Source organism: Cinclus cinclus, chromosome 12 (genome assembly GCF_963662255.1).
Source record: "Cinclus cinclus chromosome 12, bCinCin1.1, whole genome shotgun sequence".
Lineage (NCBI taxonomy): Eukaryota > Metazoa > Chordata > Aves > Passeriformes > Cinclidae > Cinclus > Cinclus cinclus.
In genome coordinates this window covers 18,029,939-18,056,252 of record NC_085057.1, presented here as the reverse complement: position 1 = coordinate 18,056,252, position 26,314 = coordinate 18,029,939, and the positions used below count along the sequence as shown (strand labels likewise).

Below are 26,314 nucleotides of genomic sequence, written 5' to 3'. Positions count from 1 at the left end.
TTAGGTAGAAGCACAACTATGGATTTTAATCTCCAGCTAGACAGGGGAGGTTAAAAATCGCATTTGCAGGTCTAAACCCCATTTATATGTGGGTAATTTCCTCCACATCTCAGTATTTCAGTAACACTGGACTGATCTTCAACTCCTTCACATGAATAATGGAAGCATTAAACAGAGATGTTGGCAGCACAGTTTGGCAATGGTAGAAACTGTCACAGCAAAGTTAAAAAAGTAAAATATGCATCTTAATGGGGCAGTTATCCTAAACTTATATTCCATGTAAGTTTCTACAAAGCTATGAAAACAGATAGGAACTCATTACAGCAAATAACCTGTAAATACAAGGATGTTTATACATCCATGGGCTACATACCTTACATTATTATATTCTTGATACCTTTTGTATTTATTTTATGTAATATTAATTCCATGATCACTATACTCTAAGTCAAAGAAAATTATTCACAACTAGTGCAATCATCAAGATTTAATAAAATCACAAGAGTCATTCAGCAAGTAAAAGCAGAAAAGCCAACAACAGGAAATAATTGCAAGTATAAGCATCTAGTGAAGCGAAAACACAGCAACAGTGCTAGTGAGCTGGTTGTGTTGGATTTAGTTTTACACAGCGCATCAAATATTTGGTGAAAAAAAGGAAGACAAAGCCAGATGGCGCTGCTTTCATCCGGCAACAGGTCTTGCAAGAAAAAACCCTTATGTATATAGGCGTTTTTGGAGATAGGAATTAGAAGAGAGGAACATTTGCAATGTCTTTCTCACAGTCTACCAGTAAAACACCAGAAAATTAGTATTTTTACAGACAACCCTCATCATAACTGCAGAAGGGAATGCAAACTACAGACAGAATTAATGTCTACAGGTTCTGCTGATGCTGCTTGGTGAAACAGATTTTAAAAATTCCTAATGTATGGTATTTAATGGTGTCGGTCCAGTCTTTTCTATAGGCTGAGTCTTTTCTATAGGCTACATCCCAAAGCTGTCAAGGTCTTTTAATGTCAGCTTTAAAAGCAATGCCAGGGACTTCATCCAAGCCAACTGTCCTTTTCTGGTTCAACCACAAGCTACCAGGCAAACTGAGTGAGTGGTTCTGCGTGAAATTCAAGTGAAATGATCACAATAGTGATTTCTGGCCTTGAAATTCCATCTGTGTTTGGATTTCCTCTTACTATTTTAAACTGTGTGTCAGTAATAAACAGCAATCTGTGTTTGGTACTTAGCTGGTCTAGCACAATGAGATTTGAAGTAGATATCACTTTAAATCATCCTGACCTAAAGATTTCATGTGGCTTCCTTAAAATCAAACAAACAAAGGAAAAGTTACACTGTGAAATTTCTAGCTTTCTAAAAAGCTTCTATCTATGAACCTGGCAAAAGAAAGCATGAAAGGGATGTAAATTTATATTTGTAAATTCATATATTGGAATGTTATCATGACAAAGAAATTACCAAGAAATACTTAAAGGCCAAGGAGCAGTAGCCAGCCCCAAGTCACCGGGTCTGACCTCACAGCTTACCCTACTTGAGCAAAATGTTAGGCTAGCTGACCTCCTGATGTTTCTTTCAACCTGATTTCTCCAGAGAATCTAGCAAAAACTTCCAGAAATTCTGGAAAAAACAACCTTAACTAGGAACTCTTTCTAGAGAACAAAACCAGCCCCATTGTTTGCGCACTCCACACCCTTGGGCTCCCATGTTGCACACAGCAGTCACACACATGAGCCCATTTTGCAGTATCTATGTGCACATGTAATGCACATAAACTTATCCCATTGCACACTGTCAAACCTGAACTCAGTCTTGAGAGAGCACAAAACCCCCAGAAGATATCAGGCCCTACAGCCCTGCACACAGACACAATCCTTCTGCTGCACAGCAGCTCTAGAGCTTTGACTGATGCTGCAAAACTGGGATACCTGACAAACATCACCTGGTTTTTATGGTTGTTGGTTGGGTTGTTTGATTTGGTTTATTTTTTTGGGGGGGGGGGGAGGGGGTTGTTGTTTTGCGGGTTTTTTTGTTTTTTAAAGGATAGTAATACTAATAAAAGACACAACAAATGGGGAGGAGCTCCACCTTGGCAATGAAGGCTGCTTCCTTCATGCCTTTCCTCTGGGCCATTGCAAGGCAGGTGCTTGGGCTCTCGGGAGCCTCAGCACTGCTGTCACCTGTAGAGCTGGTGCTCTACCTCGTGGGGAAATAGTCTCATTTTCTTCCTTCCTCTCTCTCTCCTCTCTCCCCATACATCCTGGAAGCTGGGAACTACTCCTGAAAGCATGAGCCTGATACAAAAGAACCCTTTGAACAGCTAGCTCATTTATTTCCTTTTTTCCTTTTTTTTTTTTTTTAATGCATTTCAATAGCACATTGTTCTATGAATTACATTTCAGAGTAATTCCATACACAAAGGCCTTTTCATTTAACTAGATTAGTCTTTTCATTGAATCACCTCTAGGTGAATCACCTCTAGCTCTAGGGCCTGATTCTTCTTATTTACCTGATTGCTGACAACCTATGTGAAGACACAGAATTCAGATTTACACCTGTATTGAGATCTGGCATTTTAAACAGGTGCATTCTTTACTCTGGTTAAAGATAACCTCCTTCCACTCCCTCTTCTAGACCACTGCTGCACCACTGCACAACCCTGAAAAGTACATTAGGTTTGATTTTTCTTTGAATTCCTTGTTTTGGGGTATATTACTGCAAATGGGTCATCTGTGACCTATCACTGCCTATATATTTGATGAAAAAAGTTTAAATTCACCTTTCAAAAGTAAACATTAAATCCCAGAGTTTACACACAGATTTATTTAAATCATTCTCCATCTGTTTGATATAATAAAAATCTATAAAAAAGAATGTAATGAAAGTAAGAAAATTCTGTTGGCTAGAAGGAAACAATGACAGTACAGTTTGGGAACATAACTGCAACTGATTTTTAATCTCATTCATTGCCTAGATGAAGATTCAGCACCTCTGAAGTGAACTACCACTACATCCTCTAAAAATATACCACCACCTCCTAAACGCCCTGTTGTTTGTGTATTTTGTAACAAACAGCAAAATTATGCAGCTTCAGGCACATGCAAATGTGATTTTCTGAGCAAGATATTTCACCAGCTACGAGAAATCATTAACACACATCACAGTTTTACAAAAGACAATGCTCAAGCCCAGCAGAACTTTTAGACCAGCCTCACCATGCCAAATTTGCAACTTTATATGCCATTTCATTTCATCTCTACAATTTCCACAAAAAAATTTGCAGAAAAAACACATCCTCTAATTTTACAAGGGTGTAAAGATACACACGTATATGTGCTGTGGTTAAAAAAGGTGCAGAGATTCTACTAGGATTTTGAAAGGAGAAATTAATGTATAGTAATAGACTAAGCTATGCCATTTCAGCCAGAAAGTGTAAAAGTTATGAAGTCTTTAAGACAGAGGATAAAAATAGGAGCTTTATTTCCTCCTATCGAATCTCTTCTATCCAAACTTCTGACATTTCTTTCCTATTTTAAGTACAAGGCTGTACCTAGTTTCTCAGGTAGCACTGTGTGGTCACACTCCCTGAAGCAGGAAAGGTGCAGCAGTGAAAGACACCCCAGTGCAGTGTTCCAGGAGGGAGTTAATGGAAAGCTTAAGCCAAGAGTGCCAGATCTCCTCAGGAAGTGTGCTCCAGAATTAGAGAGCAGTACAACCACCTGACAACCTGGCAGGCTGTCATCGTGGTCTAAAAAATACGTAAAAAATGGATCATCAGACTTTCCAGGGAAGAATGCCAATAATTTGTGCAAAGGACCAGGCTGGGGGATTACACAGCTGTCTCTGAACACGTTTGGAGTCAGACAACACGCCACCATGCCACGCCGGGCCCAGGCACAATTCTCTGCTTTCCAGATGAGGCCATGCTGCAGATTTGTACTTCACATTCAGATGAGACACCCATGAGCACCCCCAGCCACCTCCCTTCCAGAGGAGCCCAGGGCCATTGGGTCCCTCTTCTCCCTAACATCAGCACTGCCAGGCACAGCCTTGCTGACATCTGCACTGCAGGCACATCGGCTGCTCACCAAACAGCACCCAGCATTGCAGACTCTAGAGCAGCTGTTTGCACAAGGGAGAATAGAGAGGCTGATTTGAGTGTACAGCTGACGTGCTGTGAACACAGCACACTGCTCAGCAATGTGTGACTGTGAGGAGGGCAGCAAGCCCAGGGCAAGTGAGCGCTACTGCACAGAGAAGTCCTTTGTGTAATGAGTAGTACTTGCTCTTTACAGAGAAAATTAACTGCCTTACACTTCTAAATGCATCAAAAATTAATGCAAAAGAGTACTGGTAAATTGTGTATCGTGGGTCAGAGCATTTTCACAAACTCCAGGCATCCCCATTTTAATGCAGAACCACTTTATAGATGTTTCTGCTTATTTCTACGTAGGAGCTTACTCATTTCCTTCTGGCACAAGTCCAGCACTGCTGGAAACCTCTTCCTCAGAAAATTTCTTCCAAATGTGTATGTCAAGCAAGGCAGCACATCCTAAGCCTATATATATATATATATATATATATATATATATATATATATATATTTAATCACTGGCTTCAAGATTTTAAATCCAAAATGGACAAACATAATTGCTGAAACCGATCTTCCCAATAGCAGAGGCTGGAAATTCCTATATGTGCTTCATGCATTAAGCCCATACCAGTTGCTTGTGAGCAGGCAAAACCAAAATCACAGAATCGTGGAAAGTTTTGGGTTGTAAGGAACCACAAAGATCATCTTGTCACAAGCCTCCTGCCATGGACAGGGAACCTTCCACTAATATCTTTCCAGAACATCTGGAAAACGTTCTGAAATGTCTTTCCAGGTCCTACAGATTAGGAAGGAAGGGCACTATCCCTTGCCTTGATCATTGGGTTTTCATGAAAGCTCATAGTAAATAAAAACATCCAGGTCACTTTCAGGGTTCTGACACTGACACAGCCACTGATTCCTGCGGCTGCCAGGCAGCCCTGCAGTTCAAGTTACTCTGGAGCATTTCACAGAAGTGCTGTCCTTTCCACAGCACAATTGTTTCCACATTTAGGATCATTCTGGACCTGTCACATAGTCGTCAGAGTGATTTTGAGGAAAAAAAACCCACAAAATGGTTAGTAATTACTAACGGCTTGAGAGTCCAATAGAGACTGGAAATTCCTTTCACAGCTAAGATGCAAAGATGCAGAGCAGTGGGGGTTTTGTTGTTTTCAATATTCTCATCTATATTTCAATGGCTGTTCTGACAGTGGTCCCAAGGACTGTCTGTGCACCTTCCAGTATCTTCCAGTACAAAACACTCACCAGAACCCCTGACTCAGACTCTTGGGACAACACTTGCAGGCTCTCTTTTTGTAATACACATGCAAACAAGACCTACCTACCACAGAGTGTTGTCTTGTTTCATTCCATGGCTGCAGACTGATCACATCACCAGTCTGCCTCTCTCCCACCACAGTTTGAGTCTGAGGCTATTTCCACATAGGGAGCATAGGGTCTTTTCCATAAGCAAAAGATTTTTTTTCCAGATTCAACCCACAGAACTAACTCAAAGTCTGGATAACAGGAAAATTTATTGTTAAAAAAATTACACTGGACTGACAAATGTGAAGTTTCAACAGACAACTACTGTTTCAGACTGTATGTCTCACATACACAAACTCAGCTGTTTCCCAGTTCTGAAATTACACCCATTTCCCACAGGATTAAGAACAGGTCCTACTCTCAGGTCTCCTTGGCCCATGATTGTGCAGCACACAGGGAGTTAGCACACAGGGGGAATCACTTAGCACTGTCACTGTCATGTTCAAAGAGCACACCTCTCATTTTTAGGATTAAGGGCACAATTATTTCCCTAGAACGCATCAAACCTTTGCAACCACCAAACAAGGTTCTTGAAATGCATTAGCAAGGAGGTACAAAAGATGAAAAAGGGGTCATTAAAAGAGCAGTATCTCTGAAAATGTCGCTGGATGCTTGCAACCAGAGAAGGTTCTGACCAGGTTGTCCTGGGATCCAAATGAACAATTATGGTTCATGCATATTTAATAACTGTTAAATGAACAGGTAATGTATCTGATAAAGGCTGGCCTAGCTGAGTGTATTACTGAAGTTTAGCTACCACAAACCCAAAAATTAAGGAAAGCAATGTGCCTTTTTAAGCCTTGTACTTGTTAAGAACAGTGTAGTTTATACACATGCACCTTTGCTGCCATAATACATTGTTTCTTCCATTTTCTATGGACTATAACAACAAACCTTATTGCTCTCTCCTAATTAGTGTTTCCTAGCCCACTGCACTAACAACTACTCAGGAACGTTTTCAGTGCAGATGAGCAGTTCGGGCTTTAAAAGAGATTACATGTGGTCATATAAAGCCCAATTACTTACATTTATTTTTCACATTTCTGCTCTTGCTGGCAGATGTTTTACTACCAAAACTGTATGTTGTTTGGTTTTGTACATCCTCCTCGTCACAGCACAGGTGGGAAAATAAGCATAGGGAGACAAAAATATGTGGGACAATTGGGGGGGGGGGGGGGGGGAAGAAGACAGTGATAGTGATAATGAAATCCTAAAAGCACTGATCAGAGAGCTCTGGGAAATAAAATTCTATCTTTCCATTTTATCAAGACAGATTTCTGAAATAAGCCGTTTGCATCCACTGCCAGTTCCCTACACACAATCAGTGTGATTCCTGGCCAACACCGGGAACTGGGGCTCAGCCCGGGCTGGCTGCGCTTGGCCCCGGTGCCGGTGCAGGCTCCACGGCGGCTGCCCCGCTTCACCGGGCCCTGCACGGAAACCTCGGCCCGCGGGCACAGGAGGGAAAGGAGGCGGGGAAGAGCGGGGGAAGAGCCAAGGAAGGCAGGCCCGGAGGCGGGAGCAGCCTCGGGGCGCGGCGCGGGGAGGCCGGGCCAGCTCCGGGAACCGCTGCTCGGCCGGGGGAACCTTCCCCTCCCGACCCGCCCGGGACAGCAGCGGCCCGGGCGGCCGCGATGGACTCCGGCAGCGAGACCCACGAGCTGAACGGGACGGCGGAGGGCGCGGAGTCGGCGGCCGAGGAGCAGGTGAGGGCCGGGCGGGGTCCGGGGCCCGCGGCCTTCCCGGCGCTGTAGCCGTCCCGTCGGGGCCATCCCGGGGACTCCGCGAGGCGCGGTGGTGGTGGGTGCTGCTCGGTTATCATTGCTGGCTTTCTACCTGCGAGGCCGCTGCGGGTCCGTGTGCCCGGGCAGGCCGGACACGGCATCCAGGCAGCTCCCGGCTCCTGCGTGTCTCTCCGGGGCCCTCCTCCCCCGGCACCCGGCCGCAGCTCGCTGCACCTGCGGGGCTTTGCCCACCCGGCTGGCTCGGGACAGATACCTGCTTATTGCAGAATAAGCAATGACAAAGCTAGGAGGAATTACTGAAGCAGTTGCGCCTGTATGGTTAATTTCCATGCAGTAATCGAAATAAAAACAAGAATACCCAGCTTTTTCCTAATCTCATGTCGAAACATACCAGACATCCTCCCTGGGAAGTATTCATTCCACATTCTTTTTAAATGTAGAGGGTGTTTGCAGACCATGCCATTTATCTGAAAAAAACAGATGGGTAAAAAAGTGTCTTTTATCTTGTTTTGGAAAGGACTAAAGTCTAAAGGCAGCTCTTACTCCAGCCTAAGTCTCTGCCACACAGAAACCACTGTACTAAACCCTCTTCTGTGTCACTGGTAAAACGTTCTGGTTACAGACGGACTGGGCTGATCGTGCAGCGCATCTGTCCTTCCTCCATCCCTCCCTCCCTACCAAACCCTTGCAGTCATGAATATCAAACCAAAAAAAATAAAAACCTGGTTTTAATAAATCCTGGAAATCCTATCTAAAGTGAATCAAGGCTGGGATATACAGGTCAAACTGATGACCTGGACTGGTTTCCTCTAAATCTCTGACTTCTCAGCAGTTCTGTCATTTTCTTGACACAGCTTGGTGATTGCATCACAAGTACTCTTGATGGGTTTTTTTCTCCCAGTGTGGTCTGCTCCAAGAATTTTTCAGCAACTTTCCTGTTTTACTTCATCTTCAGTTGCAAGCAACTTTCATTTTGTTACATCTTTCCCATCAAAACTCAAGTTCTCAGTGAGTACTGTATAAAGAATAAGCAGTGAGACATCCTATTCCGTTGTTTTAAATGTATACAGTGGCACTTCAGTGAACTTTATAAATACTTTTCTAATTTTCTCACACAGACACACAAAGTATATGCAAGGCAAAAAGGCTGGGGACAGATTTTTCGAAAAGCCCATCTCTGAATAGAAGATATATTAAAAAATCTGCCAGTGTTTACAATTCACACAAACAAAGGAATACCCCAGCTCAACAGCTGCCTAAACCTGGAGAGACCATCTGCAGGTGTCTGAATCTTCCATACTGGAGTCAAAGGTGTGTCTGCTTTGAGGAATGCTCACAGGCTTTGGAGCATGGGCCATCCTCGTTTCCCTCCTGCCCATCCCAGCATCTGTCCTCTCCTCAAAACAGACTCTCTTGCACATCTTCACCACAGACCACTACCTTCTCATACAGAAGAGTTGACATGAAATGTAGGTGTAGTTGTTACCTTCAAAGCAAACAGATTAAAAAAACATTAGTTAAGCTCTTGGTAGTTCTGAACAAGCGGTCACACAGTGGTTTGATGCGGTTTATTTTTATTCCAACATTCATTTGAATATGTATTTTAGCAGCTATCAGGCTTTAGAAGCAAGAAATTTCTTGCTTCTAGGATTGGGCTGGCATGGCACACCTCACTGACTAATGTGTGTAATTACACCTGGCAGAAGTATCTCATCTCTGCTTCAGAGGATCTGTTCGTACAAATCCAGATTGTAACTGTTTTTTGATCCATCTAGTTGCTTTCCTTGTTCATGGTCTGTATTGAAACACTCTCCATCCACCATGTTGTAAAATCTAGCTTAGTGTTTCCGAGATAACAGGATGTGCCAGATGAAGGAATTAAAGAAGAGCTATGAAAAAGGTGAACAAGAACTGGATAGTAGAAATAAACAGCTTTAATCATGTTATTCCTAAATACGTGTTGAAGTCTGTATATTAATTCAGAAGTAATTTGGAACGTAAAAGTAATTTGAAACAAGGCAGTTTCTTGACATCATACTGCAAGTAACCACCTTGTAGGAACTTGAAATTATTTTGCTGCATATAATTTGAAATTGTATGTTCTCATTACTCATATCAAACTGAATTTGGAGGATACTCCAAAAATTGATACTGTTGGTGATAAGTTTTTGCTTGCATGTTTTTTAAGTAGCCAGAGTAAACAGTCTGTTAACCACAAAAAATAGTCCACAGCCCAGTTGTGAGAAATAGTATTGTAAAACCCAATGACTGGAATAAGTAGTAATAATGCAAGGCAGAAAAAATTATACAGGAGCAAACTTCTATTTAAATAGCTGTGTTAACGAGTGTAAGTTACTCCTTCATTTCACAAAGTTAATCATGAGGTGTGCTGATTATTTTACACTAATTTAATGAGTAGAAATATTCTAACCGGATCCTGGAACCAATACAGCTTTAGGAAAACAGTGCTTGACCCTCAGTAGACTGTACTTTTTCCTTTTCTAATATCAACTTTTTTAGCTCTCAGGAGTCAACATGATTACCACAGTTTTTTTCTTACTGTAGTCATACCTTCATTTTCTGCTTGTATAAAAGTCATTCTTCTTAAGCACAGGGGTTTGAAGCTGCTAGAAAATCATGATGTCTATAATACAAACACATGCTGAATTTTTCCATTTTTCCTTTTTTTTAATTTTTTTTTTTAATTTGCCTGCAGCCACAGCATGTCAAGATGTGATTGCAGACTTCTCATGAACCAGTTAGTGTTACACTGGGTTGGTACTTGGGTGAACATCTCCCCCATCTCTGCAAAATAAAACTTCTGTGGGAAATTAAACTGATGATTCATTCCAGAGCCAGGGGTAGGGGTTTTTCTCTCTTGAGTCAGTGCTAAGCTGAGCAAGTGATCTAATGGGTTTTTTTTTTTTGAAAAAAAACCCCACAGAATATCTTCTAAGGAGGTGTACAAAGGATCCATTAGAGCTAAGGAGACCATGAGGATGGTGAAGGGCCTGGAGAGGAAGCCTTGGTCTATTCAGCTGGAGAAGAGGAGCCTGAGGGGAGACTCACGGGGTCAACAATTTCCTCTGGGGGGCAGAGGAGGGGCACTGATCATTATTATGTAGCAAGTTTCCATTGTTTTATAATTCAGACTTATTCCTAAACACAAAAGTTTCAGGAAGCTTGCTCTATTGGCATTACAAACCCAGCGGTCATTCTGCTCTAATCAAGGCTGCTGGCCCATAAAATTGCATTAATAACTAATCCCAAATAGAAAGAAAACTGCTGTAATCCTTACAGATACAATTTACTGTATTTAGAAAAGATCCTTTATTGTTTTCAAATATTTCCATTTTCAGTGCTCTTTCCTTCCTGTTGAATCACCAGGTGGGGTGATTGATTCATGTGATCCATGAAACACAGCACCTAAAGACATTTGCTGCAGAGCCGCTTGTATTTGTTTTTAAATAAATGTAACCAGTAAATCCTTTCTGTATTTCAAAAGAACTCAGTTCTTCTGGCTGTACCATTGTAATGGGGAATGAAGGAAAGCAGAGCTGAAGTCTGTACTAACACAGGAGATTGTGAACCAGTACCATTCAGTCTTGGAGTGAAGGTTCCATCTTAGAGAAACAAAAATGTGCCCATTTAGGACATGGCATTGTAGCTTTATCCTTGCAGAATACAGTGCTCCGGGCAAGCAAACAGCCCCTGCTTCTGTGAGGAGACCCAGAGTGGTACTGCTGTGGGGACAGCACTGGGAAAATCAGCTCTTCCATGGGACTCTTCCAGTCACAGATGGAGCAAGAGGGAGATGCTTTTCACTCCTGTCCTTCGTCTAACTGTGCACAGTGACCAGCAGGGCAGGTTGTTGTGCTGAGAGGCTGAAGCTTTGCAGCACTGGGGACGTGAGGGCAGGCAGGGAATAGTGCAAGGAATGCAGTCCCAGCAGCACCTGGCTCTTACGCACGTGCGAGCACACGTGCTGGCTTTGCTCAAACTCCGTTGGAGGCATGAACACAAGGGCTTAGCTTGTCTCTACCAAGGAATGTGAATGCTCAATGTCTGTGAGGAGGTGTTTTGGTTGCCCTGAGACTGAAGCAGGTCACGTCGCAAGGCATACTGCTCTTTTGCCAAGTGACACCTGCAGTAAAAGCCTTCCTTTACATGCATCCTAGAAAATCTCCAGACATTCTGCTGTCCCTGTCCACGGCCCTGTGGGTGCTCACAGCACAGTGAGTGTTTGGTGCTGTGTGCTGCACGTGTTGCTGCATGCCTGCAATCTCTTTGAAACCATAAAGCTACATAACCAAGTTCTACTGTCATTTCTGTTGTACAGATTGTCGGTCTCCCGAGCTTAAGACAACATCTCTTCTTTCATTGCCTGTCTATGTATTGCTGCCTAACACACAGTCTGATCTTAAAAAAGTGCCCATGGAGTAGTGACTGCATCATCTTCAATACCTCCGTCAGTGCCGTCAGCTTGCTCCCAGAAGACAAGGCTAATTTCCTCTTTTTTTGTTTTATGGTTTTCCAGCATCAGTCAGGAGACATGAAGTGAATGTTTTCATGGTGTTTTCATGATTACAGGTCATTTTTTCCTGGTGAAGGCAAGATCACAGGCTGCGAAAAAGCTCTGATGTTTGCTGCTGCCCTATGACAAATTACACTCAGTCAAATATTCACGCTTGTGATGGATGACAACATGTCTGGTGAAAATAGGTCAAGTTTGGTGTTTAAATGCTCTGGAAAAACTGACAATGTGTACATGAATATCTACCCTATTTAAAAGGAGGCTTTTAGGTCAGGACTGTGGCAAGCCTGGCTTGGGAGTTGATCGTGTTTAGTGCTGCTGAAGAGAGTAATTAGAGGGTATCTTCTGCATTTGAACTAACCTGCAAAGCCAGACTTCTTTCACAGGATTTTCTGGCAAGGATTAATACAATTGGGCAGTAAAAGTATCTAAAAAGTAGGTTTAAAGAAGTCAGCTAAAATGAGCTTACTTTTCATATGTTTGTCTATTACTCTTGAAGTCTAGAAGTAAGAGCAGCAAGAATGAAACTCCTAACCTGTTCAGAGACAGCAGGATAGAGGATCACTTACTCTTCCTTGTGGAGCTGGGCAGCTAAATCTAACCTAGTTACCCTAAACTGCATTTAATCCATGGAGAAATAGGCACCTCTGGGAAACAAACAGTTAAATTTCAAGTCAGGTCACATGAATCATCATCAGGAAACACTCATATATTCATCCCATTGGGTTAACTAGCCCTAGGTTTGCCCTGCAGTTGATTTTTATTTTCCTGTTTGTTTGCAGAGCAATTTAAAAACCCAAACAAATGAAAAACAACCCCAAACCAAAACCAGCTGATGTGAAAATGGGGGAAAAAGATTCTCTTGTAATCGGGCAGTTCTTGGCAACAGCAGATCATATGATAGTTGACTGAAAAAACATCTGTTTATGTGTGTGTGGATGGCCCTGGACAGTGGCATGGCTGAGGAAGGAGTAGCAAGGAAGGGAGGGCAAGCAAAGCTCACCCAGTAACCAACTTCACATCAGTCCTATTTTAAGGACTCATGAGTAATGAAGTAACTTTTTGGATGTGTGATGAGAGAAAGTGACTCTAGTAAGTATCTGTATTTTTAAGTCTGCCTTCAGGAGTAAGTTAGTCACAGCAACCTGTTGTTTGTGTTATAGTGGTTTTTCCCTCCCAACTTTTTCTCAGTGCAAACTTTTCAGCCTTCCCAGTCTCTCCTTTTCCCAGGGTAGAAACATGCTTTACTGTTTAGACTGATCCTATAGACAAGCTGGAAAAAGTGCCAAAGGGCAGTAGAGGTAGGCACTGGTTTCTGCTCTCCTGTTGAGGATGGGGCTAACAGTGGGAAAGCTGCGCAGAAATCTCGGTACTGCTGTGGCTCTGCCCATCTGATCACAGGAATCATTTGATGGGCCAAGTGATGTTTCACTCACCACCAGTTAAGAGACATGAATAACCATTTTCCTCTCTGGTGGCTCCAGCACAGAGCATGGCAGTGGTTCCAAAGGAACAGACCCATCAACATCAACCACTACGCCAACAAGAAGAGCGCGGCCGAGAGCATGCTGGACATCGCCCTGCTGATGGCCAACGCCTCCCAGCTCAAAGCTGTCATGGAGCAAGGGCCCTCCTTTTCCTTCTACGTCCCATTGATCATTCTCATCAGCCTGTCACTCACCCTGCAAGTTGTGGTGGGGGTGCTCCTCATATTCCTTGGTAGGTAGCAACAGCAAGAACCACTGACCTGTATGTTTCTTATAGGACACAACCTGTAAGATGGTAAATAAACACGCCTTTTGCTTTTGAAGAGCCTTTGCCTCAGAACCAGTTCAGGATAGAATCATAGAGTCATTTAGGTTGGAAAAGACCTCTAAGATCATCTAGTCCAGAAGTTAACCCAGCACTGCCCTGTTCACCACTAAACCATGTACATAAACATCACAATTACATGTCTTTTAATTATCTTCAGGGGTGGTGACTCAACTGCTTCCCTGGGCAGCCTGTTCCAATGCTTGACAACCCTTTCAGTGAAGAAATTTTTCTCAATACTCAAATATACAGTTTTTTCTTTTGAAACCATAGAAATACTTCAAAAAAGGGAGGAAGGGCAACTTTATGTGAAATCTTCAATTTTTATCGACTTCCTCCTACTCATTTGCCCATACTATGAATATTTTTTCCTCCGGAAATCCTGAGCAGGAAGGAAAATGATTAAATATTGTAGAAGAAGCATCAGTAGGATGCTTCCTACTGATTCCTATCAGATAGGATAATGCAGTCTATCCAGTTTCATAATAATGTTTTTGGCAAGACCTATTACTTAATCTTGTGGCTGAAATACATTTCTTCCATATCAGTCATATAGGAAAATACTGTGAATGTGGAACTCCAAAAGGGAAGTGAAAGTTGAAATGTCCATCGTCATGTTGGTGTGGCATTTCTGTTAGGGATGTGGGATTATTTATTTTCACAGTGTTTTTCAAATCTCATCCTTTACCTTAGTGGGACCAGGTAACTGACTTTGGGCTTAATGTAAATGGAAAGGCAGAGTTAACACATGGCATTTAATGAGCTACGGGTGCCACCTTTGACATCCCTGTCAATCTTTCAGTGTTCTGTTCTCTTACCACAGCTGACAAAACAATGTTCTCTTCAAGGAGAAAGTTCCTAGGGATCCAGGATACACATGGCTTGTAATATTCACAGTTGATGTATCTTCTTTCTTTCTTACAAAAGAGATGGAATACAGCTGTCTCTGCATTTGTTAGAGTTGGTGCACTAGCAGAATCCAGGTCTTGGCTCAGAGGAGATTCCAGAAGGGGACTGGAAAAAAACAATCTGTTGATGCTGGGAGGTATGGGAAATGAGTAATGGAGAAATCAGCAAAATACTTTTATGTTCCTTGGTTGAAGGCATCTCCCTGGTTGTTGCAGCAGACTTCGAGGCTGTAAACAAGTTCCCTGTCTTTCTGTTGGGTGATAATTCTTCAGTGTATGCTGAGATACTACTTTTCAATGCTTGTTTCTGCAAAAATGGTTTAAACAAACACTGCTAAAATGGTTTAAATTGCTGTCAGTTTTATCTTTGTCACATTGAGGGTGACAGAGCCCTTGGCTTATGGTGATGCACTCTTGGAGCAGTGTTGCTCTGCTGAGGTCAAAGACAAAATTAAGACAAGAAATAGGACACAAAGGTATGAAGATACAGGCATCAGAGCAGTAACTTGCTTTTCACAGTGTACATTTTGTAGTTTTGACTGGCAGGAATAGTTTGCTTCTGTCCAGCCATGAAATTCTGTCTCTTTAAGCTCTCACACTGCCAAACAAAAGTCTGTACCACCATCCAGTTCCTTTCCTTGAGTCAGGGTTTTATCCTGGGAGCTACCAGTTCTCACAGTTTCTATTAGGTATTAAAAGCTTTTCCTCCTTCTAAAGAGCCTTTCATGAAGACAATGTGAGAAATGTTCAGCAAACTTGTCCTTGGAAGGGATTTGGTGGCCTTAACTTTTTGGAAGAAAAGTAAAGAATGTCTTAAAATAGTTTCAGTGGCATGAAATCATAATAATCCACTATAATAAAATACTTAGAGAATAACTGTTTTTAAGAACACTTTCACAAACACCCTCATCTTAAATACTGTAATTACAAAGATAGGATTACTGCAATTCTACTTCAAAATTTAGAGCTCTTCCTAAACTGACAAGTATTACTTGTCTTGTCTCACCCTCCTTTGGACAAAGGGACAGCTCTGAAAGTTTCAGTTTGCCTTTCATCATGATTGCTTGTAACTCGCATAACAGGTCAGGCCATTATTGCCTTTCCATTTTAATCCAACTGTCTCAAATGTTCTTATTCTGTGTTTTAGAACGAATGATTCCATTTCATTTATTCTTCATTCCCATGGCAGTAGTAGAGTCTTTCCAGGTCAGGTTGAGGTGCAGGCGTTCACATGCCTCCATATGCTTTACAGATGTGTAAACTCCTTTTAAGGTTGAAGTACTACTGAACTTAAATTATTTCATGCCTGCACAGGTGTGCAGCAGCTTCTCAGGGCAGTTCCCCCACACTGTTTTTAATTGCTTTGTCTGGCCTGTGATATTTGACTACACTGCTTTAGCAAACAGGACTTCAGCAGACACCCAGAATTCCTTGAAACCAAAACAGCATTATTAGGGACCCAAGGTGAACCTGGCTGTTAGAACTTCAGCATCACAAGTGTGTTTGTGACCACTTAGCTGCTTCAACAACAAGGGATATTGGTTCAGTGGTTCACTGCTGCAGTATGGAACAGGGTGATGATGGTACAAGCAAATAACAGGATTTATTTTGTATGTTGGAGTCATAAGCTGTATGTCTATGTATATGCCTATCAGAAGGAGCTCTAGGTTTTATGCTGGTGTAAAAACTTGTCAGGTATAAACTTTCTCTCACATATTGTGCACATGCAAACACGAGCTCCAGTGATTTATGCTCTTGAGAACTTGGAGTCTTAATAGACAAAACCCATTCTCCAAACATGCTCCAGCATCAAAGGAATGTAGCCAAGTGTCTGAGCTGCAGGGCCCTTACTGCCAGAGACAGGAAACTCTTGGGTTTTCACGTGGTATTTCAGTGGGCATGATAGTATTTGGTCAAAGTTGGACCTGATGATCTTGGAGGTCTTTTCCAGCCTTAATGATTCTGTGATGCCAGGCAAGTGCCCCAGGATTCTCGCTGTCTTAAACCAAACCTATTATCAGCCCAGTGTAACTAATTTGTATGCTGTCACGAGGCTTGGAATAAAAGCTTACACTCTATTAATGCTATCTCCCTTGTGTGAGCCTCCTTCACTCCCTTTAGCAGTTCAACCAGAAAACAGCTGCAAGAAACAAAGGACAGTGTTTATACAGCGGATGCTCTCTGTAGAAAGCACTGCAGCTACACGGCTCAGACATCTCCCTCTGTTTAACAGATAGAGTGCCCTTGCTTTCTAATAAGAGAATCAGGGCAAAAGCAGGGAGTACGAGGGAGTACAAGCTGTGGAAGGGCACCTGTACAGAAAAAAAATCCAGCACTGGCAATGAGATTTGTAGCATTTTCACTCGGAAATTTAACTTCATCCTGTCAGGGCTTCAAGCTTCATGTATTCAAGACTGAAGTAATTTTTAAATGCTTAAAAGTCTGCAACAAAGCTAGGCTTCAAAACATCAAGAACTTGAAAGATTTCTTGTGATGTTAGTGCATCCATTACTTCCCATGTGTCTCCACAGAGATTAGATGCTAATTACTGGAAGTTAATAGGCTCCTTGTGGTTATAGACCTTCCCCTCAGCACTTTCACTGACACTGCAGAATCTGCCTTCCCTTTTAAATATGACTGATCTAAATAGGTTAGTGTAAGATAAATTCTTTAACTACAGCAGTATGAAACCTTTTATTCTGGATTTTGAAATATACATATCATTAAACATTTTTTCTCCTTTCTCTTTGAAGTAAAATATGACCTTAACAACCCTGCAAAACATGGAAAGCTGAATTTCCTCAACAACCTTGCAACTGGACTAGTATTCATTATAGTAGTTGTGAATATTTTTATCACTGCCTTTGGAGTGCAGAAACCAGTTGCTGAGTCAGCATCAAGACAGTAAGGACCAGGTGAGTGTGGTCCCCTGCAGCATGAGGTAGCAGGGCACACTGGGGCACTTTAGAAACAGCCACAAGGTGATCTGTACTGTCCAAGTTCTTGAAAATACCTCAGTTTGCAAAAAACTCATTAGTGCAAAAGCAGAAGCTGCTGGGAACTGGTAAGTTATTACAGTGTGTTTGTGAATGTGGAGTTCAAAAGTTGATGGCAGCACATGTGTCACCCATAGGAAGTGTAAGGATTGTCCTGGCCTAGCCACTCCTTTTCCTTACTGCTGACTGAGACAATAAGGGAAATAATGTTGTTCTGCTTTCTCCAAATGCCTCTTCTTTTTTAAAGGAACATTTGCACCCGGTCTGTTACTTAACACTGAAGACAATCTATTTCCAAGTAGCTAGGGCTGGTAAATCTGACATGTAACACTACCTGTGCTGGAGCCTCTCAGTTCCTGTGCTGGCTCCAGATCGTTGGGCTCCTCTGTCCTCCACAGGACAGGGCTTTGCTCTGTGGGAGGCTCAGCCCACAAAGGTGAGCACTATCACTTCACATGTGGCCATTTAGGACAATGTTGTTGCTCTACCTGCACTTTCAGCTTTGTTCTTTTCTTACACAGAAGGATAAATGTAGGAATTGTGGGGATCAAACTGAGTATCCTCCTAGCATCACAGCTATGATCAGCAGTTTGGGAGGAGATAAACCTAAATTGTAGGCTTGTAATGCAAGAAGCACCATGGTCATCATCTGCCTTTAAAATAGCACTGCTAAGTGTGTGTGTGCCAGCATTGCTCTGGCTCTTGGCCAGAGAGATCTCCCAGATCTCATCCCAGGGTCAGAGACTTGCTGAAGAAGAGATGACTGGGCTGACAGGCCATGGTGCACTCTGCTACACAGACAGCCCGTGAACGTGACATTACTGCTTCTGGCAAACTTCTACAGAAAACCCTTTCTCCATGAAAAAGAAGATACAAGGCCTTTGAACCATCAACCTGTAGATGAACAGTGCAACAGAAGTGTGTAACAAGAATGGGAGTCAAACCAAAATTTATCATCAGTCGAAACAACATGGGGGGAAATCAGTGCAAAAACTTACTAGGAAGATGAAAACTACATTACTTTATCTCAGCGTGGGGGTGAAATTTTCTGCTTTAATGAAAATGTGTGAAATTCTGGCAGTGAAACAAGATAATTTTATTGCATTTTCTGACCATAGTCACTATAAGCAGACTAATAAATACTTAATTTTAACAGCAAAAAGCACATAGATTATATGAGCTATTATCAGAAATACAGGTAGAATATTGACTTCAGCAGTACATGTTAAAGCAGTACTGAAGCACTTATTACAGTACTGAACCCCAAAATCACACTGGCAAAGCCAGGAGAGCTGCATGAAGAATTACTGGAGTTTTAGCTGCCTTCACAGAATGAAGCACACAATACCAGGGACAGAGGCAGAGACAAGGATCTGAAATAGGCATAAGAAAGCTGAGAACAGAACCAGCAGCTGTGGACTCCTGCCTCCATGCTCTCACACATGCAGTTTCCTAATTAAACAGCCACATGTGGTGTCCAGAACCTATTTTGTCTGCAGACTTGTTAAATGTGAAAGTTCTGTATTGCTTTGGAATATTACAGCTGTTTTTTTTGCTCATTGCCCTTGCTAAAAATATCTGATCATCTAAATGTAACTTGAAAAATAAGTGGTTTTTAGTCTGTTGCCACAGTCTCCTCAAAACCCTGAGAGAGGTGGGTGGCCACCATTTTCTGGCTTCACCTTTAATCTTACACACCCTTTTACACAGAAAACTTAATTTCCCCTTTAAAGCAAATGTATCATTTACTGTAATTCCTGTATCACTAAAATATTAATGTCTTTGTGTTTCAGAGACCTGGAGCATTCATTTTAGATGCCATTTGCAGTTGAGCCTGCTACACTGGACACAGTGGGGAAGGAAAAATAATTTGAAGAAGCTGGACACATCAAGCAGCTTTCTCAAGCTTCCAACACACTTGTATACCTAAAATTTTCCCATGTGTTAATATTTAAGTGTTTGACATCTCAGAAGAGGTTGATTTTGCCCCAAGGATACTGTTTTACTGGAATGTTGGCACTTCACTTTCTGAAGAAACTTAATTTTTTTTTCAGAGAAGTGCCATAAACTAATGAAACAAGGAAATATCATCTAGTAGCACTTAACAGGACTTTTCTTTTTACATGCCTTTGGTTTTTGTGGCAATTTGTCATTTCCACCATTGTAAGAAATGTCAAGCCTTTGATTCTGACATGGTCACATTTCCCTTTATTTCACAGCTTGGCACCAAGCCCATGTACTCTGTAGCCCAGCAGGGCTCTTCCTTTGCAGCGTGTTAAGGTGGCTGTGCCTTTCTTTCCTTTTTTTTTTTCAACTCTAGCTAAAGCAAAGATGAGACAAACAGAAACAAGCAGCATTCTTTTGTTTGGTTTTGTTCACAGGAAATAATTTGTACTGTTTCTTCTGGACACACTTAAAATGTCCTGTCCTTCATGCACAGACACAAAGAACCTAATTGTTCATGGTTTCTTACCATGAACTGCTCTTCTGTGTATTCTGTGCATTATATGTATTTATTTGAATCATAGAGTAGTTTGGATTCAAGGGGCCTTTAAAGGACATCCAGTCCCATCCCTGCCGTGGCAGGGACACCTTCCACTGTCCCAGGCTGCTCCAAGTGCTCCAGTGTCCAACCTGGCCTTGGGCACTGCCAGGGATCCAGGGACAGCCACAGCTGCTTTGAGAACCCTGTGCCAGGGCCTGCCCACACTCATTGTAAAAGGTTCTTTCTTATATCAAATTTCTGGAAACACTGCCACCTTTTCTATGGTCAGCTGGTAAACTGAAAGATCCAGGCTGAACTTTACCAGCTAAACTGGTACCAATTGCCTGTCAGCAGCAATTCAAATGGCAAAATGAACTGAGTTTTTTCTCTCTAGTTTCCTCTCTCCCTTACCATCGATTTCTGCAGTTTTGTTACTTTTATGAGTTTATGGCTAAACGCAAAAACAATTTTTAAATTTTTATTTTTAAATATATGTAGAGAGATATAATTATCTTCCAGGCTCTTTCCTGCTGGCTCAGGGACTTACATTTTTTCTAAATACACTATTGTTAGTAATGGTGTAGGTTACAAGAATTTCTTCAACAAAAACATTTTATTTCCAAAGTATCATACCTGAAGTCATAAAAATTTGAGTTTTTTAGGTTGCACTTATATGTAGACGCAGATTTGTATTAATCAATTTTCTTAGCATCAGTTTTCAGGTGCTCTCTTGTACATAAGAATAGAAGATTGACTTCGTGTGTCTCATCTCATTTACAATTTTTCTTACTGACCTTTCTCTTTTGTTATGTTTCAAAGCCCATTGATGTACCAGACTTTCATGTATGTTCTGTAAGAATTACTAAAGGAAAACAAATCAAGCTTTTGTGATTAGTAATGGAATAGGCATGCTTTTTCTTTTCTAATTTATCTTTTTTTGCTTCATTTCCACTGTAACATGTATTTAACCAGTATCCAGCAGGCAGCAGTTTAATTGTGTGTGGTGTACTAATTTAAACGTAGCTCAGAACAAGCTCTGAATGAGGCATGCAGGACAACTTCCTGTATTTATTTTTCACAAACCACCGACTGCTGTGGGACCTTTCATGCCCACTTGTGGCTGTCACGCTTCTGATGCTGCTTCCCATGTCTTGTATATGTGATTAGGTAAGATTTGCAAAACATTCTCAGACATGAAATCTGTATTTTAAGTCTCCAAAGCCTTCAGAGTTCATGTATTTTTTAGCAGAGAGAAGCATCTGCAGGTTGGTTTCAAGAATAAATAATTTAATCAAACGATTATTATTCTTTTAAGTCAGATGCTGCTTTCAAGTCCAGTCTGAGGGGCAGCAAACAAATACATAGGTTTGACTCACTCTTGGACTCATTCTTTGGTTTGCTGTGCTTTTTCAGAGTTCTTTGTTGGTGGCAAATATCTCTTTTAAAAAGAGGTCATCAATAATGAAGCAAGATGAGTTTTCCAGGCTGTGTGGGGAGCAGTTCGTGCCAGGTCAGCCGTTTGCTCCTGTTTCATAAGCTCTGGGCAGGATGAACGCTGCTCATGGTCCTTCTCATTAGTCCCTTCAGCATCCAGAACAGCCTGGGCTGGGATTTTCAGCATAGCTGTACTTACTGAAGCAGGTGACAACAGCCATATTTACTGGTACTGACTCTTCTAAATCAGGTCACTGCTGGAGCTTATTCTGATGCTGAGTCTTATATAAAATAGGCTGAAGCAGAAAACACCATCCTGGTTTCTGTATCCCCTCAACCACCATTCAGGTGTTTTAATTAACAACTTCTGTACCCACAGTGAGGTTGCAGATGACATTAAGGTTGCTGGGAGTATTGATCTGCTGTCAGGCAGGAAGGCTCCATAGTTTTATCTGGAGAGGCTGGCTCCAGGGCCAGTGGTCTGAGGTTGAACAAGGCCAAGTGCCAGGTCCTGTCCTTGGGTCACAACAGCCCCTGCAGCTCCAGGCTGAGCCAGAGGGGCTGGAAAGGGCCCGGCAGGAAAGGCCCTGGCAGTGCTGGTGGCAGTGGCTGCACAGGAGTCCATGTGGGCAAGAAGGAACCAGGGCACCTTGGCCTGTTCCAGCCCTGGTGTGGCAGCAGGACCAGGACAGTGCCATCCCCTGTGCTGGCACTGCTGAGACCCCACCTGGAATCCTGGGGTCAGTTTTGGACCCCTCACAGCAAGAAAGAGCTTGAGGGGCTGAGTGTGTCCAGAGAAGGGAAAGGAGCTGGGAAGGGGCTCAACCTGGAGAAAAGGAGGCTCAGCCTGGAGAAAAGGAGGCTCGGGGGCCCTCCTGGCTCTGCACAACTCCCTGACAGGAGGGGACAGCCGGGGTAGCTGGGCTCTGGTCCCAGGGAGCAGGACAGGAGGAGAGGGAACGGCCTCAGGCTGGGCCAGGGGAGGCTCAGGGTGGACACTGGTATGAATTGGACAGCACCAGTTCCTGACGAGCTCCAGAGGAGGAGCTGAGCCCAGGTGTGTCTCAGATGGTGGTGCAGCCTGAAAAGGGGCTGGGGGAGGTGCCAGGACCCCACCACCCAGTGCCCGCAGCAGCCTTGCCATAGCCCTTGAGTGTTCACAGCTGATCAACAAAGCCAAACCAGAGACAGAAACTGAGATGTCCCTAGAGAAAGAAGTAAACTGAAATACATGAGAAAAGGCCCTCCAGAAGAGATACATAACATGGCCACAGCAGGCCTTAGAGCAGAGTTTCCATCAGAGGCTGGGTTGCATCCAAGTGCTGCAGGATGATGTGTCAGCTGCACCCAGACTTTCATCCCTCTCCCCACCACTAATTATTCCTATCCTGACATTTAAACACATCCAGCAGCAGTGGGAGGGCAGAGGGGGCAGAAGCATGGACAGAGCTGACCCTACAACTGGAGTTGATTGATAGCAGACAGTTCTTGGGCATGTCAGGAAGCAAACACACAATGTTGGAAGCACATCCACAGCAAAAAGACTGACAGGAAAAATGTGGTATATAAAGGCTGCAGCTGTTGGCGGGGATTCCTTATTTTCACACTGATCGAAGTATTTTCATTGTATGAAGTCACAGAGTCACTGAATCATTTAGGATGGAAGAGATCTCAAAGATCATTGAGTCCAACCTTTGACAGGCTCCTCCTGTAAATGCCCCCACTCATCCTCGCTCCTGATAAGTACTTAGTCCATGGCTGTGCCAGTGGGAGGGTCACTGACATGTCATTGCAGGATACGTTGTGAAACACAGGATACACTCGTTTCAAAATAATATCTTACCAGTGATTATCCAACTTCCTAACTGGGTGGTGACAAAACATTACCTGCCGTGCTATTGGATGCTATGGGTTATTTTGAATTCACTTTTCCTCCACAGTCTGTTGAAAGTCTGTTTTCATGGTGCATTTTATCCCCTGGGGTTCTCATAATAAGAACTGCTTTCTAACCTGGCTGCCTTCCCAAAAAGAGTGCCACAGCTCCCAACCAGGAACAGAGATTTATCAATGGCCCTTCATCAGTCAGGTCAGGCTTTGTCAGAAGTGGAGATTAAAAAGTCGGGTTCTTTTTTCATTCAGCCTCCTTCCTGATGTTTTCCACTCCTCTTTTTCCAGTCTTCCAGCCTAGAAGTGGTCCCACTGCCTTTTTAATGGTACAAGTTTTAACTAGTCAGGAGGTGAGCGGTAAATATACTAGGAAGCACCACACCAGGACTACTGAAACATTGCAAAACATTTTCACTGGTGCCAAAAATATTTGAGAAGAAAGCAGTTTCATCACCACTCAACATTACCACAGATTTCTGGCATGACAGATGAAAATAATCTAAACTGATGGAAGGCCTTATGTTTCAGATTTGTTTTGGACTTGTGGAAGATATGGAGGGGGACAGCTATGTATCTTTACCATGAAATAGGAGTTATTTTTTTCTGTGTCAGAAAACATGATTCACCAGGCATGCCAGCGAGATCATCACTCAGGAAAGAAATGACTCAATCCCTTCAGGCCTCTCCATCCCTTGTAGAGTTTCAAAACTTGGGAACGTGACTGAACTTCACAAACTGTGTGATGTGCACTAACTGAGGAGCATTGTGAGCAAGCCACAATGGGCCTGTGTGGGTCAGTCTTCTTCGTACTCCATAAAAATTCTTTTTTTCTCCATGCTTATAAAGAAACAGGTTTGAATGCCCCATATCCCACAGCTGCACTGGCAGGACTCCTCACAGCATCTTGAAGGGACCCTGGTTATCACACAGAGGTCCTGCAATCTTCAAAGCTGATATCACTGTTAATATTTTACTTAATTTGCATGTCCTCTTCACTTGCAGACACGGTGTGATGGAATGATGAGTCTTGTTCACCATTCCAGAGTGAGGGACCAGCCTAGGCTCATCCAGGGCTGAATTTCATCCAGCTCTGAATGAAGAATTTAATTTCTACTTGTTTTCTTACTGACTTTGAGCTCACCAAGATGAGTTTCATTTGTATCTCACAGGGCTCCTGGCCTGGGAATACTCTGAAAGGTATCATTGCAACTCTTTCATAGAAAACTGCTGTCTAAATGATTACTATTAATAATAATTACTATTTTCTGCTATAATTTTACCTTTTATACCTGGACTTTGAATTGGGTTCCAGCCAGATGTAAATTATCTCCCTACCTCCTGGCAGAACACCATTCTTCCAGGGCAGAGCAAAGTTGCCATGATAAATTGGCTGTGAGCCAGCTGCAGAGACACAGGTGAAGCAAAATCCAGCTGTATTCAACCACTATGGATCAGGAATATTTAAGAGGCACAGGCATCCTATTTCAAACCTCCACTTTTTAAAATTAATTCGCTCAGAGGCTGCAGAGGAAAAACAGTATCAGCTCTCTCCATTTCTGCAGGGAGCAGCCCCAGGACCCAGCAGCACTTCCCATCCCAGTGGGCTGGGGATGGAGGCAGCTCTGGATGGCAGATGGCACAGAGCAGCTCCAGACAGTGCCCACAGGGCTGGAGCACTGGGACACCCCCAGGGTAGCTAAAACCAGGATTTAAAAAGGAAAAAATGAAATATTTTGCTATGGAAAGAGAGGATTTACTGTAAATTGTGCCGTGAGAGCACATCTCACCTGTGATTTATCCAGGCTTCAGGTGTAGTGTGATTCTGGCATGCAACTTCACCTGTTACCAGTGCATGAAGCACAGACTGAGTCTGAAAGGTTTTTGCTTTACTAGACACAATGTTATTAAAGATTTATCAACAGCACCATGACAGAAAGCTTTTCACTGTGACCACAGTGTACAGTGGCCTGTGCTTCAAAATAGAGCAGCTCAGGATTCACCCAAAATACTGTTTTATGCCAAAACAGTAAAAAAATTAACTGAAGCAGTGTTGCTGCATACCTGTCTCATCTCCTGCCTCTGATTTCTTTCCATTTGGCTCTAATAACATCCCTATGAAGTGGGTGAGATGAAGATAGAAAGAAAATTACCCCCTCCCTGAATCCTATAGTTTTATAGTTTCACCTGATGCTCTGGTCTGGTTCCTTCACCTAGCACTTGACACGAGGCTGCTCCTGCAGAGGCAGAGGGTTGGGGCATGCTGCCCAGCACAGGCACCAGCACAAGCACAGCCTCCCACTAACAGCTGCTCCTCTCCCCAAAGGGCCAGAAACCAGTGGGAAAGGAGGGGGGAGTCCAGCTTCCACTCATCAGGGAGTCAGTCCACAGAAAGGCACTGGATGAAGTGCATCTCTCCTCCTGATGAAGTTAGAGATCCTCCTCCACAACACTGTTCAACAGAAACCAGTGACAAGCTCTGGGGCTCCTCTTATCCCCAAAGAGAGTCTTGCAGCAACAGATGCAACTCTGGCTGTGGGTCAGTGGCTCCAAAGGTTTCAAGTTGTGTTAGGGGAGATATAGATTTGGTATTAGGAAATATTTCTTCACAGAAAGGCCTGTCCAGGCAGAAGCTGCCCAGGGCAGTGGTGAAGTCACCATTCCTGGAAAATGTTTAAAAAACATGTGGATGTGGCACTTCAGGACATGGCTTAGTGGTGAACATGGTGCTGGTGCCAGATCAGCCTTAATTATGTTAAGAGTCCTTTTCCAACCTGAACATTTCTATGATCCCATTATTTTCCTGCTACAGCAACAAGTTCCTTTGGTGGGATTCTTAACACTGCTCATAGAGGCACACAGGCAAGCAGTTGTCCCTATGCAAAGGAACAGGCCAGTAACAAAACTGTCTGCATGCTTTCCCTTACATGAAGTCACCCTTTTTGGGTGGTCAAAGTCCCACTACAGTAAGCACCATTGCGCTTCCAAGGCTTCATGGGCAATCGCCCTTGGAACTCCCAAAATGACACAAAATCAAAGATTAACCCAAAGACACCCAGTCTGTGAACTGATGAGTCCCGTTTACTCCAAA

At 42.9% G+C, this 26,314-nt stretch overlaps 1 protein-coding gene across 2 annotated transcripts; it reads left to right on the top strand.

The window, feature by feature from the left end:
- The first annotated feature begins 6,669 nt into the window (after positions 1-6,669).
- Positions 6,670-21,205, top strand: NINJ1 (ninjurin 1). Of its 2 annotated transcripts, XM_062501039.1 has the most exons (4): positions 6,670-7,131; positions 13,189-13,423; positions 17,178-17,339; positions 19,214-21,205. In XM_062501039.1, the coding sequence occupies exons 1-3, from the start codon at positions 7,060-7,062 to the stop codon at positions 17,330-17,332; spliced, it is 462 nt and encodes a 153-aa protein (XP_062357023.1). In that variant the 5' UTR covers positions 6,670-7,059; the 3' UTR covers positions 17,333-17,339; positions 19,214-21,205. The 2 variants fall into 2 exon arrangements, with proteins under 2 accessions (XP_062357023.1, XP_062357024.1); XM_062501040.1 differs by lacking the exon at positions 17,178-17,339.
- Positions 21,206-26,314: the final 5,109 nt, after the last annotated feature.

Coding starts and splice junctions, on each gene's coding strand:
- NINJ1 (XM_062501039.1), top strand. CDS start 7,060: ATGGACTCCGGCAGCGAGACCCACGAGCTGAACGGGACGGCGGAGGGC. Junction 7,132..13,188: donor AGTCGGCGGCCGAGGAGCAG/GTGAGGGCCGGG, acceptor TGGTGGCTCCAG/CACAGAGCATGGCAGTGGTT. Junction 13,424..17,177: donor GGTGCTCCTCATATTCCTTG/GTAGGTAGCAAC, acceptor TTCTCTTTGAAG/TAAAATATGACCTTAACAAC.